At 46.6% G+C, this 21897-nt stretch overlaps 1 protein-coding gene across 12 annotated transcripts in view; it reads left to right on the forward strand.

The window, feature by feature from the left end:
- CHD3 (chromodomain helicase DNA binding protein 3) overlaps positions 1 to 21897 on the forward strand; it is a 63693-nt gene that overhangs the window by 2175 nt on the left and 39621 nt on the right. For 10 of the 12 annotated variants that reach the window (XR_014518652.1, XM_083472438.1, XM_083472435.1 and 7 more), the window contains exons 2-5: positions 12079 to 12197; positions 12996 to 13169; positions 15604 to 15725; positions 21611 to 21885. Coding sequence is in view for 11 of the 12 variants with exons in the window: in XM_083472438.1 (XP_083328564.1) it covers positions 12079 to 12197; positions 12996 to 13169; positions 15604 to 15725; positions 21611 to 21885 (690 nt within the window). In the remaining variant the exon portion in view is untranslated. Of the gene's footprint in view, positions 1 to 252; positions 4403 to 5175; positions 10322 to 12078; positions 12198 to 12995; positions 13170 to 15603; positions 15726 to 21610; positions 21886 to 21897 lie in introns of those variants that run through there. The other 2 variants (XM_083472445.1, XM_083472444.1) reach the window with 2 other exon arrangements.

Genomic DNA, 21897 nt, shown 5'->3' on the forward strand with positions numbered 1-21897 from the left:
AATGGGAAGCATGCCAGTGTCACATGAGGGAAGAAGCCCCAAACTCCCTCGTCCTCTTTGGGCCTGAGCAGCGAGAAGTTGTGGCAAATGCAACTTTTTTTGGGGGGGGGTACACATGCACTGAGAGTGTTTATTCTTACGGTTGGCAGGAAGGGTTATAAGCCTGGCACAGGTGGCTGAAAGGGCCGTGCTTTTCGGGTGAATGGGGTTGGGGGTGACGCCTTGTGATTTGGGGGTAGGGAATGTGAGGTGAGGCGCATGTCAGAAAAGCGTGCCCTAGAGGTGATGGGAGCAGCTGGGTACTTGGTGGCCATATGCCAGTTTTGACAGGAGCAGAGAGGGCTGCCTGACAGCAGGGCAACAGGACTGGAGGGAGCGGAGAGGCCTGTGTTTGGGGATTATGAGAGGCAGGAGCCTCTTTGTAGTGGGGCCAGTGTCAGGATTGGAACAGGAGGCCTCTGTCGTTGAAGGAGTGGGCTTGGCAGACTTATGGTACTTGGGATGAAGATTTAGAAACTGCAGGGGCAGAACACTTTCTGCGAAACCCAATTGGAACAAGGCCGATGTTTCATTGATCGGGGCCTATTGTTCATAGTAATACAGGCCCATTGATTGGAATTGGGTGGTAGTGGATGGCTCCTCATGGGAAAGGGACTCTGGATTCTGTGTGCGGATCAGGAGCCTTTGTTGCCTTTTGATCTTACAGAGTCAGTCATAATAATATTTATTCAGCCCCTGCATGTGTTTTTTATTATTATTACAAAAATCAATAAAAACAGGCCCAAACCACAGATGATCATTCTAAGAAAGATGAATAAAAACGGAAGGTGAAGCACATACAGGAGAACAGTAAGGCCCAATCCATGTGACAGGAAAGGTGGTTGGACCATTAAGCAGGTCTAGACATTGAGGCTTGCGTATTGAAATGCAAGTTGGGTAACTTTGAGGCCAAATTGGTGATGTCAGGAGTCTAGCTCATATAAGGCAGTATATATGGGGGAAATTCCTCTTGCATTTTTAAAGGCCTAGACAGACTTGCCAAGACACATTCAGATAGCCCACGTAGTGGCTAGCAAGAGATACTTAAACATTAAAAACTATCACAACACTAAAAGGGTAAAGGACCCCGTCAGTTAAGTCCAGCCGCGAACGACTCTGGGGTTGCGGCGCACATCTCGCTTTACTGGCTGAGGGAGCCGGTGTTTGTCCACAGACAGTATTTCCGGGTCATGTGGCCAGCATGACTAAGCCGCTTCTGGTGAAACCAAAGCAGCACACGGAAACGCCGTTTACCTTCCCGCCGGAGCGGTACCTATTTATCTACTTGCACTTTGACGTGCTTTTGAACTGCTAGGTTGGCAGGAGCTGGGACCAAGCAACAGGAGCTCACCCCGTCGCAGGGATTCGAACCGCAGACCTTCCGATCGGCAAGCCCTAGGCTCAGTTGTTTAGACCACAGCGCCACCCACGTCCCATCACAACACTATGTCTTACTTAAACTGATTATCTGCCCTCTCTAATTATCGGTGACCCTCTGGTCCTCTCTTTCGGTATTGTTAAGGATATCAGATAATTTACAGATGATGAAATTACTGGTACATGTCTTTAAACAAGGTAGGTTTGCTTGCTGGCTCACTTGCTTCTGGTTTAAATATTAGTGCAGTATGAGCAAAGTGAGAAACAAAATGGCTTTCTGTCATACAAAGTTTACAATTTATTATGCTATGATAACTTGCACAGGAAATGCTTCTTTAGGGTTCATTTCTGCTGACACTGACAGACAATGGCAGTGACTTGTTTTATGGAGCATAGTTAATTCAAAAAGTGGTACCCTGTATCTTGCAGGAACAGGTAACAGTGTAAGCACAGGCTGGATATGAGTGTGCACAAGAAGTTCCTAAATACTTGATATGGTTATCTCACAAGTTGATGGACCCTTTCCACACTCTGACTGTGGCTGAGCATATTGACCTTGCAGCATCTGCAGTTTTGCCATTTTTAAGAAAAACTGGTTGTACGTACCGGCTTTCCAGAGTGATAGAAAAATGGGCGATTTGATCTTTGTAGAAAGGGTGCTACCTATCAACCTTTCTTTGATTTAATTAGATTGTGGACCCTCCACCAACAGTTCCTGCTACTTTATGAATTAGCTTTACCGGTCTCAAGCCCACACAAAGAGCTATAACCCTAGGTGTAAAATAATTTCTCAATGAAAACAACAACTGCATTTCTGAGTATTCTTGGGAAAGGCCAGCTCCCCCCATTCTGTGGTTGGCTAATGTACAGCATATATCTTGACAGTGGAACAGCTACTTTGGTAATGGGAAACTGTATCAGGCTGGAGGTCCCTCAGCTGGCCAGAAGCTTTTTTTTTTTGGCAGTAGGTATTTCATCACAAGCCAGTGCTGCTTGAAGCAGTGTGACAGATGTTGCCTGTGATTTCATCAGGAATCTGTGTGAGCTCCTGGGCTCAAAATCTAGAGGGTAATTTTCCTCCTATGATGGAACACCACAACAAAAAGGCATGTGGACTAGAATATTGCAAACTAGATATTGCTCCTATTGCCTGTAGGAGGAACCTTTTCAGCCTTTATCTATGATGAGGTTTTTTGTTTATAGTTGTTTATACTTTGCACAACTCTGCAAATTCACAGGGAGATCATAATCTCTGCACTGGGCATAGTAATGGAAGGGCTTGTGGTTCCAAGGATGGTAAGAGCAGTTACCAGGTCCATAGTGGAATCTCATTCCAGTTGACTTGCAAAAAAGTTGTACTTGACAATGCTTTAATTCTCCAAGAATATAGGTGGATTTTAAAGAAATGCCTTGACACGACAGCAATCTAGGTATTGGCTCCATGGAAATGAATGTTGCTTGTACAGTTGCACAAGATAGAGTGGAAGGTGGGAGAATGCAGGAAAGCAAAGGGAAGGGAAGGCCCAGAGAGTACAGAAGTGGGCTCAGGAGTAGAGCTTGGGGGAATGAAGAAGACCATGCTGTAATCAGGAATGGACTCTGCAGGGAAGAAAGCCAGGAAATATTAACACCCTGGGGCACCTGGGGTCAGAAGAAAGTAGAGTGTTGACCAAGAGCACAGTGCAAAGGCAACAGGGTGGTGGTGGTGGATATAACCTGAAGAACAGAGGGGTTTGGGAAGCACCAGGCTAGTCCACCAATGCAAGGAGAGGTGCTAGAGGAAAGCAGAGAGACAATACCAAAGTATTAAAAGAAATATAATGAAATACCGGTAACTCATTCATTTTCATGGGGTTCCACTTGCAGGCTACTTTTGAACCACTGGCTTCTAATCCACAAGCATTCCATATTTTGATAATTCTTGCTATTAAAGTGGTTCACCCAGTTTCACACTCCAACAAGGTAATCCACCCCTTGCAATGTAAGAAGGCCTAGGAAATCTGGAAGGAAGCCTTGGTGCTCTGACCTCCCCCAACTTCATTGGAGCACATATCTGTCAATTGTGTGTGTGCCAGCAATGCTTCTTGCCAGTTGGTGCCCTTCTAGTCTAGATTTGTAGTGGTGTAACTGGCTAGAAGACAGTCATCCTGTTTTCAGCCACTGGCTGAAGATTACAGCTGGTTGTCAAGCTATTTTTGAAAATGTGATGGCTTCATTCTTGTTTCTTTCCTACAATGGCCAACTCTTGAGAAATCACAGTTTAGAAAACCCTGCCTCACTATTAATCCAGCATTGCTTTTGGTGGACAAATTGTAGAATTGAGCCATGCCCGTAAATCTTTCCCCATCTCACTGAATATGCTATTTTCCCCTTGCCACCCTCATCTCCGCATGACTGTTTTTACCCTGATGATTAAGATTTCTCACTAATGGAAATGGCTGTTATTCTCCTCCATTAACTGACACAGATAAAAGGCGCTGTTCTTTTTTTTCCTAAATTGGCCATCCATTTTTTTTTTGTATTAAATTGAAATACATAAATACCGTTTGTCGTGAAAGAGATGACAATTCTAAGCAGGGTTGGTCTTCTGTAATTTGTAGTTATGGCTACACATCTACATTCCTTATCCCCCCTCCCCATTTCCTTTCCAGATCCTTTGTTAGCCTTATATAATATATATTTTCAAGGTAGGGAGTAGAAATATCACGTGTGTGGAAAATTCTAGTTGATTGCCTGCCAAATATAAGAATCTTCTGCGCATGTGTGCCAATATTATGATTAGGAAAGGGGGGGTGGAGGGGGAGAAGAATGCGTGGAAGAAGTAGGAGGAAAAAAAGATTGATAGATAGATTAGAAATTGACAAGAGTTGCGGGGGAGGGGGTGTCTGATAAGCCTACCCTGATGTATTTCCCCCCCTCGTATTTGTCAATTCCATCCCATCAGAAGCAGAAGGAAGGCGGCGTGGTATGAGGGAAATGCAACAAGGTGAATCAGCTTGCAGGATTCAGAGATAAATGTTGTATTGTCAGAAGGAGCTAGGATTGTGCCAGATGCAAAAATATAGCAAGCAGAGAAAAGGAGGGAGGAATGGGAGGAGGTGGAAGAGGGGCGCCTGAATGGTGGTTATTGCACCAATATCCATTAATCTTAACAGCATTTGTTAACTGAAGTGGGGTGGGGGAAGCGTTTGGAAGCGGTGGGGGTTTCGGCTTTATTTGCAAGATTGAAAAACAACACAAAAGTGCTTGGTTGACTCAGTGTGGGCAATGATTATGTAGAAATGTATGTCCCGTGCCCGCTCTCCTCTGCCTGTAGTGGAATATCAGTCTCTTCTTGGTTGGTTAAAGCTAGATCTGCTTTTGCACCTGGTTTTAATCTGAGACATTAAAATTAGGAGGTCTGCTGGGGAAGATGGGTATTTTTAGACTGCAATTTGAAAAGAGACTCAACCAGTCACTGGATTGTCTTTGAAATCTAGCAGGCGTGTGCCTGCATTGTATGAGCTGGCCGACCTCAGATGGTTGAGGGGGTGATGGGCAGATCTGAGCTGGGAAGGTGGGATTGAGCTGATGATGCCAACATTTGTATGTGATTGCTTCCCCCACAGGCCTGATTTATCTCTCGGAGCAGCTCCCGTGACTATTTTGAGTTTGGCACTGTTGTAAATGGAGGCCGAGTTGGCATGAGCAAGGAAGATCTGGCTGGCCTGTATTGTGGATATAAAATTTTGTTGCTGGGTGGGTGGGGAGGAAGGGCTTGGATTTGCACCACATTTGAAGAGAAAAACGCAGGTTCTCTGTTTACCCACAAAGGGTGGACGCTGTGCTATTCCCACGCACACGCTGACTTTCTCTGTAGTCAGTATGTTTAATCTTTGACCTGGAGGAACCCCCCTGCGGGGGCACAAGAGGGCAGTTTAGCTTCCTGCAGCCCCGTTTAGCCTGCGACCTCTCAGCAGAGCTGCTGGCGCAGTGAGCCAATTAGTGCCAGCTGTGATTTATACAGTAGTTTGTGTCCTGTGGCTCATAGGGGTGGGGTGATAGGAAATGAGCAAAGAGGGGCCAGGACTTCAGAGCCTGACAACACATTGTGTTGTAGGTCACCCAAGAGACATTGGGTGGCGGTGACTTCTGGCTCCCTGGCGTAAGTTGGAAGCTACTGCCTCTCTCTCTGTACTGGCTGTGCTCTTGATGATGTTCCCCTGTCTAGATTGGAACTCATTCATCGCCCTGTTTCTAAAAATATCAGCAAATGTTCCAGGCTACCTTGGTGGGCCAAATCCTGTGCAGATGTATAATTAGCAGTAGTTGGGGAAGGGCAGAGAACCTGCGATGTTCCACAGTTGTTGCAAGAGCCCTTGGAGGGGAATTAATGCTAAATATGAAGGTGAAATGTAAAGCTGCTACTGTACTACGTATTGTAATCTCTGTGATACTTCTAGGCTGTGCGTTGCTTCATAGACCTCAAGTCATTGATCGTCACAACAATCTATTGTTAATAGGGGCCAACATGATGTGATGAACATGAGAAACACTGTTTCAGATACCTGTTTAGTTGTGAAGCTCTCTGGGTGGCCTAGAGCTGTTTTATAAGTTAGGAGAATGAGGTGCTAGAACTCTGGACTTGTACCATTTGACTACAGGTGGGCGATTATAGTTCTGAACACTTTCCTATGTAATTATCTATGCAGATTGTAAATTAGCACATCAGGCCCTGCACTGATTTTCCACGTTTCAAGGAAGTGTGTTTGGGGGTTGTTGGTTTTTTATGTATGGGAATATTCAATATATGACCACTCACCTGCAGTCTAAAACAACTGCCTTGTCTTTAACAGCTGTTATAGACTGGTCAATACCGCAATATTGGTGCTATTTATATATACTGTCTAATTTTTTCTCCTCAGTAAAAATGGGCAAGTAGGATTGTAGAAAATAATGTTAGCTTCCAGCTTATCTGAAAAGAGAGATCTATATCTTCTGATAGCCCCTGCTAACGACATCTTAAGGAACTGGTCCAATAATAAATAAAGTGCCTATTTTAAGTATGACTATTCATACAGTGAGGGATGCGGGTGGCGCTTTGGGTTAAACCACAGAGCCTAGAACTTGCCGATCAGAAGGTCGGCAGTTCGAATCCCCGCGACAGGGTGAGCTCCCATTGCTCAGTCCCTGCTCCTGCCAACCTAGCGGTTCGAGAACATGTCAAAGTGCAAGTAGATAAATAGGTACCGCTCCAGTGGGAAGGTAAATGGTGTTTCCGTGCGCTGCTCTGGTTCGCCAGAGGCGGCTTAGTCATGCTGGCCACATGACCCGGAAGCTGTACGCCGGCTCCCTTGGCCAATAAAGCGAGATGAGCGCCGCAACCCCAGAGTCGGTCACGACTGGACCTAATGGTCAGGGGTCCCTTTACCTTTTTATTGATACAGTGGCTTATTTATATTATTGGCTTATCTGAGATGTAGGCACAAGGACAAATACGGTCACTATTCAGAGTGCAAGACTGGAGGGATGTATTATCTAAGGCAGCCTTTGCCAGCCTGGTGCCTTCTAGTTGCTGTTGGGACTGCAGTTCCCATCAGGTGCTCCAGCCATCATTTTGAGAATTGTAGACCTACAACATCTGGAGGGTACCAGAAAGCTGGGCAAAGAGATCTAGTTTAAGTTGGCCCAACTGCTTACAGAGCATAGACTAATTAATCATGGAAAGAATGCAAAGGGGAAGGGTTTCAGTTATATTAGGTGAAGGCGTTCACAAAGAGGCTACTGTGATCTGGAGAGCAGTTGAGGTCTGTGACAGCATATGAAAGCATGTGCCTGAGCAAGGAGAATGACTTGAAGGGTGCTATCTTTAGCATAGGGGTAACCAGCCAGCATGGTGTCTTCCAGATTGTTGTTAAGCTACAACTCTCACAATCCCTGGGCATTTGCCATGCCGGCTGGGGCTGATGGGAGATGTAGTCCAACAATATCTGAGTCACCATGTTGGCTACCCCTTTTCAAGGACCTGCGGTTTGCTAATATCTGAGTTGCAGGTAGCCTAAAATCTGTGTGAGAGATGGATTTGGATACTGTAATTCCAGAAGACAAGTAGGGGAGAATGTGGATTAGAAAACTTTTCTGTATAACCTCAGCGAGAATTAGAGCTTCTGTGCTGAGGTGCACAGGTCTTACCTCACATTAGTGCGGTCAAATCATGTAGACAAGCAGCTACTGCCATGATGCTGGAGAGACTGTTGGAGGCTTTCCCTTTTCTTTTTATATCTCTGGTGGGACTGTCCTCTGGTGCAGGAGCTTTGGCCAAAGGTATTTGGGGTCATATCTGATGTTATCCAGCAAGAGGTAGTTCTAGATCTTTGGTTGGCATTGCTCTCTGTGTTTGAGGGGTCTTGGTGAATGGTGACTTCATTATTGGCAGCTGCACATATAGAGGTGGCACAGCACTGGATGACCAGGTCAGGCTGTATGTTACAAGGATGGTATACACATGTATGGTATCTCACCTTGTCTGAGTGCCACTGGAATAAGCAAAGAAGACAGCTTTTGGGGGTTTGGTACCCATTCCTATCTTATGTAAATAGGGGCATGAATGAAGTTCATCTGCCAGGCTCTCAGAGATTTATCTGGAGTGAATTATTGATATAGATCCCGTATTTTTCCATGTATAAGACAAGTTTTTTTTCTTTAAAAATTATGTTAAAAATTGGGGGTCGTTTTATACACAGATAGTGTATAAATGGGCGATGGGTTGCAGCCGCGAACAGGAGATTGTCAGTGGCTATCGGGTGGTTGATTGGTGGCCACAGCAAGGGCTGTTGTCAATTGGCTGCCCCTGCGGCAATAGGGTGGGCGATTGGTGGCTTTTGCGATTTTAAGTGTCAGTCAGTCGGGTGAGTGATTTTTGGCAATCCCCCCCCCAACAAGCTCAACAATTGTGGGCAATCCTGCCAAAAAAGCTTAACAACTCTACAACTCTTGACAATCTCCCCCTATTTTCTTAATTTGGAGTCCCAAAAAACAGGGGACATCTTATACACGGCGGGGGGTTATGCATGGAAAAATACGGTAAATACTACTAAAAGACTTAGGCTTGATGAGAGGTTATCATAGAATCAAAGAATTTGTAGAGTTGGAATGACCCCAAGGGTCATCTAGTCTAACCTCCTGCTATGCAGAAATCTCAACTAAAGCATCCATGACAGAGAGGCGTCCAGCCTCTGCTTAAAAACCTCCAAGGAAGGAGAGTCCACAACCTTCAGAGGGAGTCTGTTCCACTGTCGAACAGCTCTTACTGTCAGAAAGTTCTTCTTGATGTTTAGTTGGAATCTCCTTTCTTGTAACTTGATGCCATTGGTTCGGGTTCTACCTTCTGCAGCAGGAAAGAAAATTGCAATGGGAATATGAAACTGAAACTTAAGAATGCTTTAGATCAGGCCTGGGAAGGGCACAATGCTAATTTGGAATTGACCATTAGGTCATGCCCACGGGTATGGGCACATGTAGGTATATTTATTCTTCACAAAATAATCTCTCCGCTCTAATAGCAGCAGCTTGATTTGGATCAGTCTGAGTTCTCGTTGTCTTCCAACAAAAAAATTCTACAGCTGTCACAACCAGTCATCCTATGGTGAACCTTCTCTCTACATATCTCATGCCCAGATGCGCTGTGACTTGCTTGGCCCTTTTGTGTCTCCCTGAAGCATCAAGCCTCTTTGGAGTTTCTGGGAAGACAAACCCATGTTGCAAGGGAATACACTTTTTGTAAGCAGCAGCAACAGTACTCTTTATCAGATGAAGCTTGTAGTCAGTTCAATGCTGGTTGAAAGGGAGCAGGCGTGTGGCAGGGGTCTCCCCCAGCAAGACATGTCTGCCTATGTTTCCCTCTCCCCTGCCCTGCCTTTCCTCGTCTGGAAATGCTGGTGGGAGTCTGAGAGTATTTTAATATGTGTCCCTGGTGTGCAGACAACTTAGGCCAGACTGTGAAGGATAAAAGGAAGAACAGCTGGGTTGGCAGCTGTAGGATAAATGGATTTTTATGCATTTGTTACATTGTCCACCTTTTCTCCCCAAGGGACTTGGAGCAGTGTCCAGAGGTTTCTCAGCAGCCTTGAATCCAGGTTCCGGGCAGACACACCACCTTATTTTCAGCAGGGCACCTAGCTGTGTTTCCTTTAGACCTTTACCTGGACTTGCAGTGGGGGAACTGAGGCTGAGACTTTGACCTGTAATGAGGCCAGGCAATGGACACAGGTTTTCCAAAGCTAAGCCAGTTCCCTGTCCAAGTACCATGGCTTTTGGAGTGGTGGTGCTCTGCATAGCAGCAAGGGTTGTGGAAGTGGCTATTGAGAGAAGTTGCTTGAGGTGTGAGCAGGAGCAGTATAGTGTTCAGGAGCAATCCTGCATAATGATACTTGTTATACAGGACTTTTCAGAGTGCAAGATACGTTTCAGTTCATATTTCAAATATGCCTCAACCAGGCTCAAAGTAGGTTAGGCTGAGGCATGTCCAAGGTCACTCACCCCCTAAAGCTTCATGGATATGTGAGGATTTGAATCTGGGATGGATGGATGTTGCCTCTTACCTCCAGGGTTGGGCTTGGTGGACTTTCAGTCTCCTTCCACCTGTTTGTTTATTTGTAGATTTATTTTTGTGGGTTTCACTTCAGGGAAAGGGTTCTCAAAAATATCTTCAGTCACTTCCTAACCACAAGAACTTGTTTGTTCAATTTCAGTAGGAGACCCATTTCAGAAGCCTGGAGCTGCAACACTAACAGAATCTGTGATTCTCCCATCTCAGGGGCCCTGAGCTAGATCTCAACCCAATTCTTGGGAAGCGGGGTTGGTCAGCGTCAGATGAAACACAACAAAGGCTTGCATTGCCCAGGCTTGGAAGGGATTTGGGCAAACGGTGACAGAACCTGACGTATTGGTCCTTCTAGTTTGGGGAAAGGTTTTCTGAGCACCGACACTTAGTGGGGTTACGTCCCACATTAATCACAGCCAGGTTAGCAGCGAGGCTCTTCTGTCTCCTTCCCCGCCCGCCTTGTCTGGCAAGACAAGAGAAATCGCTCAAGGGGGCAGAGTGGCTCTGGAGCGTCTAATTACCACTGAGCCGGCTGTCCTGTGATATTAACGAGTCGGCGGCGTGTGTAGCCTCCGTGTGCGGCTCGCTGTAGATAGAGCCTTCCTCTGTGCACCGAGGGGAGCAGGAGGTTGAAAAGCTGTCGGAGAAAACGCAGAGGATTAATGGTCCCTCCTCTGTCTTAATATACTGAAGTAATTTCAGTTGATGCCGGCGGAGTCGCTTCTGATTTACAAGAAGTGTGAACGAGAGGGGAGTTGGCCCGGGTGACTCCTATTAAGGAGTTATGCCTCGTTGCTACACCTGCTGCATAGTAGAGTGTCTGTGTCGGTGACAACCAGCCTTCAGCCAGTCTCCCTGGAGGATTTTCTTTAAATCCCTAGCCCACCCAGTTGGCACCACTGTGCCTTGCAGTGCTACCAGGAAGCACTTGAGCAGCGACCAGTCCCAGGTCGCCCATTCATTTGCTGGGACTGAGGAGCCTGTAAGGGAAGGGTGGTAGTGCTTTGGGAGGAGCATCAGACAGCAGCTGCTGGAGGTGAGCTGGCAAGGCACCAAGACATGGGGGTCCTTAGCCATCGCAGACTGGAATTAAGAGAATTTGGAATACTGGGCCAGGGAAGGAGCAGGAGGAGGGAGAGTGACCTGCAACTCCCAACCATATAAAGGGTTCATCTCTTTTGAGGGTAGGAAAGTTGGCCGTGCCAGGTGCAGAGTATTGGCATTTGGCATTTGCAACAGGACAGAAGGGAGGAGATGAACTCGTAGGCAGCTCTCGCATGAACAAAGGAGACCAACTTTAGGGTCATTCAGACAGACGTGTCTTACTTTCATCCTGTTTGCATGCTTTGTTACGTACAAGGGTACATTTACTCCTTCTCCATCCCCTTGTGAGGAGGGGTGTGCTCGGTGCACTTATGTAGAACTAAATCAACCTTCCCCATTCAGCAATGGGAGGGTGGGTGAGGCTGTAGCCTCCGAAGTGCCCTTTCTTTGCCTGGCCTTGAATTTCAACCCACAAGCTTTTTAGGTGGTGAGCCATATGCACTTGCAGCCTTTTGTGCCAAAAGGCGGGTCACCCGCTGCCTCCCCTCCTTACCCACTGCCCTTCTTCATGGCTTCAAGTGTTTTGTGAAGCAAAATGAGCCAAGGTTTTTGTGGAAGTCCCTTAGGGGGATTGTCGTCTGTGCCCTGTGACCGTCTTGAGAGTGTCGGAACAGATGGCTGCTCTTCTGACCAAGCAGGGTGGGGGTGGGGTGGGAGAGTGAAAGCAAAACAGTCATAATAGTAAAAAATAGAATCGTTCAAGCCTGTCTGAATAAAGTTGACCACAGGGGTGAGGAGGAGAGGGAACTCCACCAGGGTTTCCAGCTTCCCCTAGCATGGCTCTTTCAGCGCAGTGGTGAGACCTGCTGGCAGAGAGCACAGCGTGAGGAATGGAGAGAGGATAATTGTTTCAGCATGTGTGTGAGCTTGGAGCAGTAGCTGCCCAGAAGTAGCAAAGCACACAAGTGATTTCCTTCTCTTTCTGTCATTTTTTCGTTGGTCTCATTTCCCTCCTTCCCACCCCCTTTTATTTTCAGACGAAGAGGAGGAGGAGCTGCGCAACTTGGAGAGCCCCCTTGTTGTCAAGAAGAAGAAACGAGGGCCCAAAAAGCAGAAAGAGAACAAGCCGGGGAAACCCAGGAAGCGCAAGAAATTAGTAAGTTGCCTCCTTTTCTCCACTTTTGTACATGTGTGCATATGTGTTAATGGCATTAGTGACTTGTTGCTTTTTGAAGGAGGTGGACGTATGATGGGGCAGTCGTGATAGTGGCAAGACTGTCTTACTGGGGCCTGTGGGGAACCAGTTTGCAATGGGGGGCAGGGTTCCTTGATGCCTTGGCCATTCTGGCCCCTCTAAGGCTAAAGAGTCCGCTAGAAAGAAACGGCAAAGTTTGATTTTGGACTGGGATTCCCTGCCACCCACCCCCGGCTATGCTAGCTAATTGGTTCTTCAGCTTATGTAGTCTTGGTATGCAGAGATGGAATTCTGCATTTGTTGAAGGCTATGGCAGATTAATGGAGGGGCACAAAAGGCACACATTTAACTGGGTGGGAGAGGTTCCTCATAGGTTTGTTTTTTTTAATCTCCCCTCTTCATTTTGGATGAAAATGAGTTGTTTGTGTAATATCCCTAGTTTTCCCATGCACCAGTCACAGAAGTTTTTGGGCCTCCCTGTCAGTGGGCTGCACCTCCCTGGGGGCTCTCGCTTTGTAACGGAAGGTTTTCTGCCTGAGGCATTCTGCTGCTGAATCATCTCTTCAAGGTTTACTGTTTGTTTTGTGGGTTGACAGTAACTGCAGGCTGGTTATTTTGCTAAGCCGCTTTATCTCACCATAATGAACGGGTTGCCCTTGTCCTGGCACAGGCTCCTTTGCCCAGCAGGAAGGCTGTTGCTAATTAATGCTAATGATCTCACTTGTTGTGCCTTCTCACTCTCTGTCTTCCCCTTGGCAGGTCAGCGAGGATGAGTTTGAATCTGACCGAGAGGAGTATCGGGCCAAGTCGGAGAGTGGTGGCAGCGACTATGGAGGAGTGGGGAAGAAAAAGCGGAGAAAGCATCGGGAGAAGAAGGAGAAAAAGACAAAACGACGGAAAAAGACGGAAGAAGATGGAGTGCAAAAGCCAAAGGTAGAATCCTAGAATTGTAGAGTTGGAAGGGACTCCAAGGGTCATCTAGTCCAACCCCAAGCAATGCAGAAATCACAACTAAAGCATCCATGACAGATGGTCATCCAGCCTCTGCTTAAAAACTTCCATGGAAGGAGAGTCTGCAACCTCCTGAGGGAGGACCCCTGGAACTTGCTGGATAACTCAGGGAGTTTGCACCTCAGACTCCAGAGTAGAGGCACCACCATCCAGAGTTTTCAAATAGCTTGGTTTAAGAATAATTATAATAATAATTGTATACTGCCCTTCATCTGAAGATCTCAGCGTAAAAATAAAAGATAAGAACAAAAAATAACATAATAAAAATAAGAACTAAAACAAAACAGTTGGGATGGGAGGGGCAGAATGATAGGTTTTGTACTCATGCCGAGACCCAGAATTAGACCCGTCTGTGTTTCTGCAGCCCTGTACTTTTCAACAATCCCCACACTTTTCCACCATGCAAGGCTGTGTTAGCACTGATTGGAGAATTACAAGGCAGCAATAAACCCCCCAAACACTTTCTCCACACTGTGTTGGCTTCTGGATAATCCCACGTACCCAGATACTTTTTCTCAGTGCCACCTGTTGAAAAAGCCATAGGCAAAGCAGGGGCGTAGGAAGGGGGGTGGGGGTGGTCCGCCCCGGGTGTCATCCATGGGGGGGGGGTGACAAAAAGGTACACCATGGGGGGCTCGCCCCGCTGCCCCTAGCCATGCGTAGCGGATGGCCCCACTGCCGCCAGGTGTAGCAGATCGCTCCATCATGCGTGGATCATGCTGCCCCCACACAGCTCGCCCCACCCCCCTGGTGCATGGCATGACCTCAGCTCCAGGTGCCCATGTATCTAATTCCACCACCGAGACAAAGAAGGGTGAGGAAGGCAGACAGACCCAGCAAAAGGATGCAGAGAGCTCCACAGGGCCTGTGTGGGCCCTGGAAGAGAGTTTCTCAGGCTCCTCACACAACCTCCGCCAGCACCTGTGTTTATTCTTCACGGGCATTTACAGTGGCGAAAGGCAGGGACTTTGAACTTCTTTATTTTAGCTTTTTATTGAATGCATATTCAGTAGATAAATGATCTCAGAGTGCCTCAGGGTTTAAAAATATAAAAACAATAGAATACAACCATACATAGAGATACAATCATACCTCGGGTTACAGACGCTTCAGGTTGCATTTTTTCGGGTTACGGACCTGCCGAAACCCAGAAGTACCAGAAAGGGTTACTTCTGGGTTTTGGTGGTTGCGCATGCGTAGAAGCGCTAAACCGCACTTTGCGCATGCACAGAAGCATCTAATCACAACCTGTGCATGCGCAAACGTGGTGCTGCGGGTTGCAAATGCTGCAGGTTGCAAATGTGCCTCCCGCATGGATCATGTTTGCAACCCGAGCGTCCACCGTATATTAGAAAGCAGTAGCAAACAAAAAGCAGAATGCCAGAAAAAAAAAGAGTATAGAGCTCCACATCTTAAAATACCTGGGCAAATAAACAGACCTCTTCAATTCATTCCAAAAAGACATTGAGCTCAGTACCAAACAAGCCTCCATGGGGGAGAATCTTCTAGAGCTGGTCTGCTGTAATGTAAGAAACTCTGTCAAGGGTTACCAATTGCTTTGCTTCAGTAGGTGGAGAGACCCAGAGACAGGGGTCTGAGCTCTTAACAACTGGGCAGTTTTGTATGGGAGAGAGCAGTCCTTAAGGTAGCATTGTTCCCAAGCTGGAGCCTGCTGCTCCTTTCTTTGACATTATTCTGTGGAGACACGTAACAGGGTTAGTAGCAAAAGGGTCCCCACAGGGCAACATTTCAATATTTTGCTCAGGTTGCTTTCTGGGAGCTCTTAAAGCAGAAAAATAAGCCCACTGAGACCGGGTGGGCTTATTTTTCTGGATTAAACCTGGAGTCACCCTTGACCCTACACCAAATACAGGTTTGTTTTTCTTGATAAACTGCCAGAACAATGGTCAGGCATGTTTCTTACAACTTCCTAGCAAGTTCAGCCTCCTGGTGTTCTGCCTTCCCACCTTCAGTGTCATTCAGGGATAGAGTGTACTGGGATGCTTGTGGGATTCCTCTATATTTATTTGTCAGCTGTAGCACAGAATGTGTTGCAGAATCCCAGTGAGCCTTTCCTCTGTCCCTTGGGATGATGCCACTGTCCATAAAGTGGTAGAGTGTGAGGGGATTAATGCTCCAGCAGGCACAGAGTGGTGGATGCATCCAGCATGGTGGCTTAATTTGTCAAGGCACGCTTCAGCTCCTCTCAGGGCACACTACTGTGCTGATGTAGAGACCCATTTGCATTTCCAGTCCTTCATGTCTCTTGTCCCAACACTCTTCCCCTGGTGCAACAGTAGCACAGCAGGGAGATTGTTGCTTAAATAGCTCAAAATATTTTCATGTTTCTTGCAAGGTGGAGCAGAAATCCTCTGCTCAGCTGCTCATGACCTGGGGGCTGGAAGATGTGGATCATGTCTTCTCCGAGGAGGATTATCACACCCTGACAAATTACAAAGCCTTCAGCCAGTTTATGAGGTGAGTGTCTGGAATCCAGGAGGAATGGTGGGCTTCGAGGTCCACCTATTCACAAACTAAAGAAAATGAGACACTGATTGTTGTTTGGAGGTGTGGGGTAAGCTTTGTAAACAGCGGTCTTCAAATAACTTTTAAAAGACCTGTTTTTGTGCAGGTCACACACACTTGTTTCATGTACACACTCTTTATGTACAGGAATAAGTCCCCTCCATCCCTTACCCACTTCTTCCCTCAGGGAGGAGTGTGTTGTCAGGTAAGGATGTCCCAACTTCTTCTCTTCACTCCTTTTTAAGCACTAGTGACATTGACCACTGACTTAGATGGCTTTAAAATGAGATTAAATAAATTCAAATCAGATAAGGTTATCAGTGGCTACTAGTCCTGGTGACTGTAGTCTACCTGTAGGATGAGAGGTTGGGGACTACAAGTAGGAGAGTGCCGTTGCTCTCATGTCTTACTTGTGGGCTTCTGAGAGGCATTTAGTTGGTGCTGTAGGAGCAGCATGCTGGACTAGATCAGCCTTCGGTCTGACCTGGAGAGTTGTTGTTGAGTCGTTTAGTTGTGTCCACCTCTTCGTGACCCCCTGGACCAGAGCACGCCAGGCACTCCTGTCTTCCACTGCCTCCCGCAGTTTGGTCAAACTCATGTTAGTAGCTTTGAGAACACAGTCCCACCATCTCGTCCTCCGTCGTCCCCTTCTCCTTGTGCCTTCCATCTTTCCCAACATCAGGGTCTTTTCCAGGGAGTCTTCTCTCCTCATGAGGAGGCCAAAGTCTTGGAGCCTCAGCTTCAGGATCTGTCCTTCCAGTGAGCACTCAGGGCTGATTTCCTTCAGAATGGAGAGGTTTGATCTTCTTGCAGTCCATGGGACTCTCTAGAGTCTCCTCCAGCACCAGAATTCAAAAGCATCCATTCTTCGGTGATCAGCCTTCTTTATAATGTCGCTAAATGAACAAATGCTTTGGGAGTGAAGGTCTCTGAGTAGTCTTGCTTTGCCTTTATTCTTGTCTCTAGGAACTGTGCAGGAATGTGAATGGTTTGTTAAACTGAAGCAACAGTTTGCATGAATGTAGCCTCTCTTTACTAGTTGGAATAGTGAAATGGCAAAAAGGCAATGAGTGGGGAGGAGGAGGAGACGAGAAAGCAAAAAACCCTGTTTTTGCAGTGAGTGTGCTGTAGATAGCCTTTCTCAGCAAACAGTCTTGTTAAATGCAGGTACTGGAGTACCAGACAGCCCAGTATCTGCATCCACAGACCTGAGGGCTTATCTGGCTGTGAGCCTGTGACTCAATCCAGGCAAAGCTGAGTTCATGTCAGCTACAAGGAAGCTGCCAGTGGCCTTGGCAGGCCCCCGTATCTCCCTGCTTTGGCTTGGCGGGCAGAGGTGCATTCTGCCGCCAACAACTCTCTGTGACCAATGGCAGCAATCCGGCACCAACATTCATGAGATCTTGAGGCCACCTGGGCCTCGCCAGTTTAATCAAGTCAGTGATTTGTGCCAGGGGCTCAGGGGACAGGCTTGCCAGTGGGGCTTTCGGAGAGTAAAGCTCTCAGCCTGGCTCTAATTAGCTTTAAATTGTTTGGCACTCGCCTGTACCTGAGGCAGTTTGCCGCCTTCCCCTGCTGCTGCTGGGATCAGCCAAGAGCTCCCTCAAGACCAACAAGATGGAGCTCCTGCTGGAAAGGCCCTTTGGAGCCCTTTCACATGTTCCTCATGGCTCCCCGAGGGCTTAAAGATCTGCTGTGCATTTGGGACATCTGTGTTCCTGAAATGCAGTGTATAATCAGGACTTCTAGAGGTCTCCATAGCTGCCATATGCTGTAGTATCTGGTGGTGTGCTATCCTTCAGTGTGCAAAGTGCTTTATTGTTCCTGGCACGTTTCTATCCTTGGCAGCAGCCCTGTGAAGTTATTCAGTGGAAGATTTGCTGAGGCCATCCAGTGACTCTCATAGCAGAGCCCCAGGGATTTGTAGCTGGGTCTCCCATTTATCTGAATCCAGCAATCTGTTCTCTATAGCATCGCTGGGGCAAGAATGGTGCTGCAGTACAAATGGTGCCTGCTAACCCTGCTGTATTCTGGAGCTGCCATCCTCCCCTCCCCTCAGTCAACTATAGCATCTCATAGGTAGTGATGTTGAAGAGTGAGCCAACAGAACGAAGGCCCTTTGCTTTGGCTGCTTTGTGGCTGGGGCAAGATCACGGTTTACAACTCTTAAGAAAGGGATGGAGAGAAGTGAACAGCTTTCAAAGTGTGGACTGAAGCTTGAGACTGATATGGAGGGATAAGGAAGCAGCTTTAACCATCAAAATAAAAAGTGACATGATCACGGAAATGGAAGAGAAATATGAGTTTAGCACAAATATTCTGAAGAGTTGGAAAACTTAGCTGTTATCGCAGGTAGCTATTATTGGTGCTGCTTCTAAACAGGTTTTGTCCCTGGAGAATCCAATTTCCCTGCAGGAGGAAGGATGAGATATAATCTGTAGTTTTCCCCAGCGTCACGGTGATATGAGTCTGTCATGTTGCATCCATCCATCTTTGTATTGTGTTCTTTGTGTCTCTCTCTCTGTCGCTCCCTCTCTCCACCCCCCCTCACTCTGCCCCTTGATCTGTTTTTAATATTCCACCTCTGTCTCTCACTGGATGTAGAATTGCTCCCATATAGTATCACAGTCCGAAAGAGTGACATTTGCTGGCCTTTTCTTTATCTTGTTGTTGTACTTGTCTCTGCCTCCCCATTTCCCCCACTGCATTCTTTGTCAGTCTCTCGCCACATGCAAGGCAAGGCAAGGCAGGCCTGCTGCTGCTTTGTTTTATGCGGGCCTGTCTTTGTCTTAGAGCCCCGCCTATTTCTGGAAAGCATTTTGAAATGAAATAAATTCAGACTTTTCCCTCCCCTCTCCCTCCTCCTTTTCAAAGCAAGAGCTCATATTTCTTTAATAGCATCCCTTAATAGTCTGCAGTGCATTATGGGCCATGGTGACCATCAATAATTAAGAAGTCAAAATGAGATCATAGCACAGCTCTGCATAACAGCCTTCTTATTGGTTCAGTTCAGAAAATCTTCCAAATCGTGGTTTGGAGAATGAGGAATATGAAATGGGCTTGCATGCTCTCTTCTCCACCTCTTTCTTCTCCTCTTGAGTCCCTCCTCCATTTCTAGGTTGCTCTAACCATAGTTTGCCATGACACCTGAATCAGACAAATGATGGTTAGGGATGAACCTCAAACTGGTGTGTAGCCTCACTTCAGATCATGGTTTAAAGGTTAGCCCTAGGCATAGATGGTTGAAGTTGTGGTTGGTCTGGCTTGAACAACCTGGAAGTCAAGGAGGGAAATGGTGTGCAAGGATTGGGTGGCAGGGGTGGAAGAAAGGAGACTTGGAGCATTGTTTGAATTGATCAGTTGCCAGTGACTCGCTGGGCTTTTTAGATTTGTCTCTGCAGCTACAAAGATGAGGATCATCCTCCTTGGATCATCCTTCCCTTGGAACAGGGGAACAAAAAAAGCTTGCAGGTAAAAAGGGCCTCAGCAGATGCAAGTTAGGGAGATTTTTCTGTTGTTAGCCAAGATGAAACAAGATGACCTCTTGGCTCAAGAGGTTCTTAGGCCTTACATTTCTGGGCGTGAATGACAGCTATTCCTCTGGAACCCAGTTACAGTATGTGTGCTTGTAGCAAATGGCTGGGCTACCCCATCACCAGGAATATAGCATTACTCTCAAGTCAAAACCTGAAATTTTTCTGTTGAGTGACATAACACAAAGCCCAGGGCATAAATTGATCTGGAGCTGTGCCCTGGTACGTGTGATACAGTAATAAAGTGAAGCGTGTCTCTGAATAACTGGCAACCACATATGGGTTAAGGGAACAGGAATTCTAGGAAGACTTGAGTTTTCATGCCTTTCTTCTGTTACTCCCACTGTGTTTGTGTGTGTGTATGTGTGTGTGTGTGTGTGTGTGTGTGTGTGTAATAATGCCCTTCTGTAATCTTACCATGCAAGTGAAGAAATTGGGATTTTGTACAGGTTTCAGTATTTTGAGAACTCCATTTCCACTTTTCAGAAGTCTAGCCTTTCTGGCTCCATTCTTAGACATGAATGTATGTGAAATCTCATGGATGGGTCTGGAGCATGATTTCAGGTGTTTTAGGCTCCAGGGCCTGGCCTATGGATAGAAGCAGCAGGGATGCTGACAGGATTCGGGGCCTGAGCACGATCATGGGTCAGGACTTGCTGTGCTAGAAATTAACTCCTTTGGAATCTTGTGCATGGCTTTCACTGTTAGATGGATGAAAGCTTGTATTTATGCTCATTGCACAAGGGCTGTGAATGTCTGCCAGCCAAAATCCCAGAGGTCCTTGTACACTCAAGCCCCAGTTGGTTCAAACGTCGGCATGCTGGTTACGAGCGCTTTGTGTTGACAGCAGATGAAGTGCTGAGGCTGGTTGGGGGCAGAGAGATCAAGAAGATGCAGCATCTGCAGCGAGGATTATTGCAGATGATGGATGTCTTGTGCTCCAGGGTTCTTGGCTGCAGGGATAGAGGGATGAAGGAGGAGAGGAGGTCAGAGCTATCGCCTCCAGCCCTGTACGGCAACATGGTGCTTTGTTTCTGTGAGTGTGGTGTTGGCCTCTGTTGGATTAAACAGAGCATTGGCCTGTTCCGGTTTGGCTGTTCTTGTCTTCCCTTGAGACACATAAAAGCCAAAAGGAGCAAGCAACTGTAATCCTTGCCTTGCTGGGCTATGAGGTTAGCCCCAGGGGAGGGGCAAGCTGGGGTGATTTGTGTATAATGCTTTGGTTTGCTCTGTGGAATAGGCTGCTTCCATGTTGGACTGAACCTGTAGTCCAACGGGATGCCTCCAGGTTAGCTTCACTTGTTTTGTGGAACGTTAATAACTTTCAGACCTGGAGGGAGCTGCTTTTATTGTTTGCCTTAGATCCCAAATACATCAGGCCACTTCTGAAATATTCCATTCATGTGCTGATTTTGGGAATTTCATTGTTGACTGTTGCTCAGAACCACACACACCTCTAAGCATCTCCTCAGTGTAAAAAAACCCAACCCACCAGAATAAAACAACAAATACTTCCATTTCTGTCTTAAAAGGAATTAGATCTTCAGCTCTTCCTCTGCTAAGGAAGTGATTTGAGAATTTTAACACTTCTGATACCTGGGTTCCTTCTGAAGTCTAATCTAAACTCATTAAGGCCCAGTTGATGGCCTTATTAGCAGGGAAGGTTTAATTGCTTCTGGATTCTATAAGGTGCTCCAGGTGCTGCACAGCTGCTCAGTCCTCTCTCTAATCTCAGGATTTATTTCACATAAATTAAAAAATGTCTGTTTCAAAATCATACAAAATCATTAAGTGGCATGAGGATTTCCAGGCTTTATACTTTAGCTTTGAATGGGATAAGGCAACCAAAATGATCAGCAGGCTGGAGCAACTTCTGTATGAGGAAAGGTTGCAACATTTGGGACTTTTTACTTTAGAAACAAGGCTTGTAAAGTGAGCGACACCATGATGGGTTCTATTCAGATAACTTTTATTTCTGTTAGATCAACTGGCATTAATGGACCTAAGTTAGCCATGGCCAATAATTTTGGAGAGTCTACGCTGAATAGAAATTGGTTGAATACAACTCCATTGTGCATATTCATGCATAGTATGGAGAAGGTTGTATAGGGAGGTGTTTTTCTCCTTCTCTCATGAGACTAGAACTCAGGGACATAAAAAATAGTAGCAAGTTTGTATGGCGAAGAGTGCTGAGCGCAAGAGCATCAAATCTTCTTTAGCGTTTCTTTGCTATTCTCTGAAAGAGATGATGTAGGGTTTGCATGCTTGAACTTACATTGTTGTTTCGTTTCCCCTTCTTCCTAGGCCTCTTATTGCCAAAAAGAACCCCAAGATTCCGATGTCTAAAATGATGACTATCATGGGAGCTAAATGGCGGGAGTTCAGTGCCAACAACCCCTTCAAAGGTTCGACGGCAGCTGTGGCTGCAGCAGCTGCCGCAGCTGCAGCTGCAGTAGCTGAGCAGGTTTCGGCTGCAGTGTCAGCTGTCACTGCTTCACCTGAGCCACAACCGCCACTACCACTGCAGCCTCCTCCTCAGCCTCCTCCAATCCGCAAAGCCAAAACCAAAGAAGGCAAAGGTGAGTAGCAGG

This window comes from Podarcis liolepis (assembly GCF_965112155.1).
Source record: "Podarcis liolepis genome assembly, chromosome: 13".
Lineage (NCBI taxonomy): Eukaryota > Metazoa > Chordata > Lepidosauria > Squamata > Lacertidae > Podarcis > Podarcis liolepis.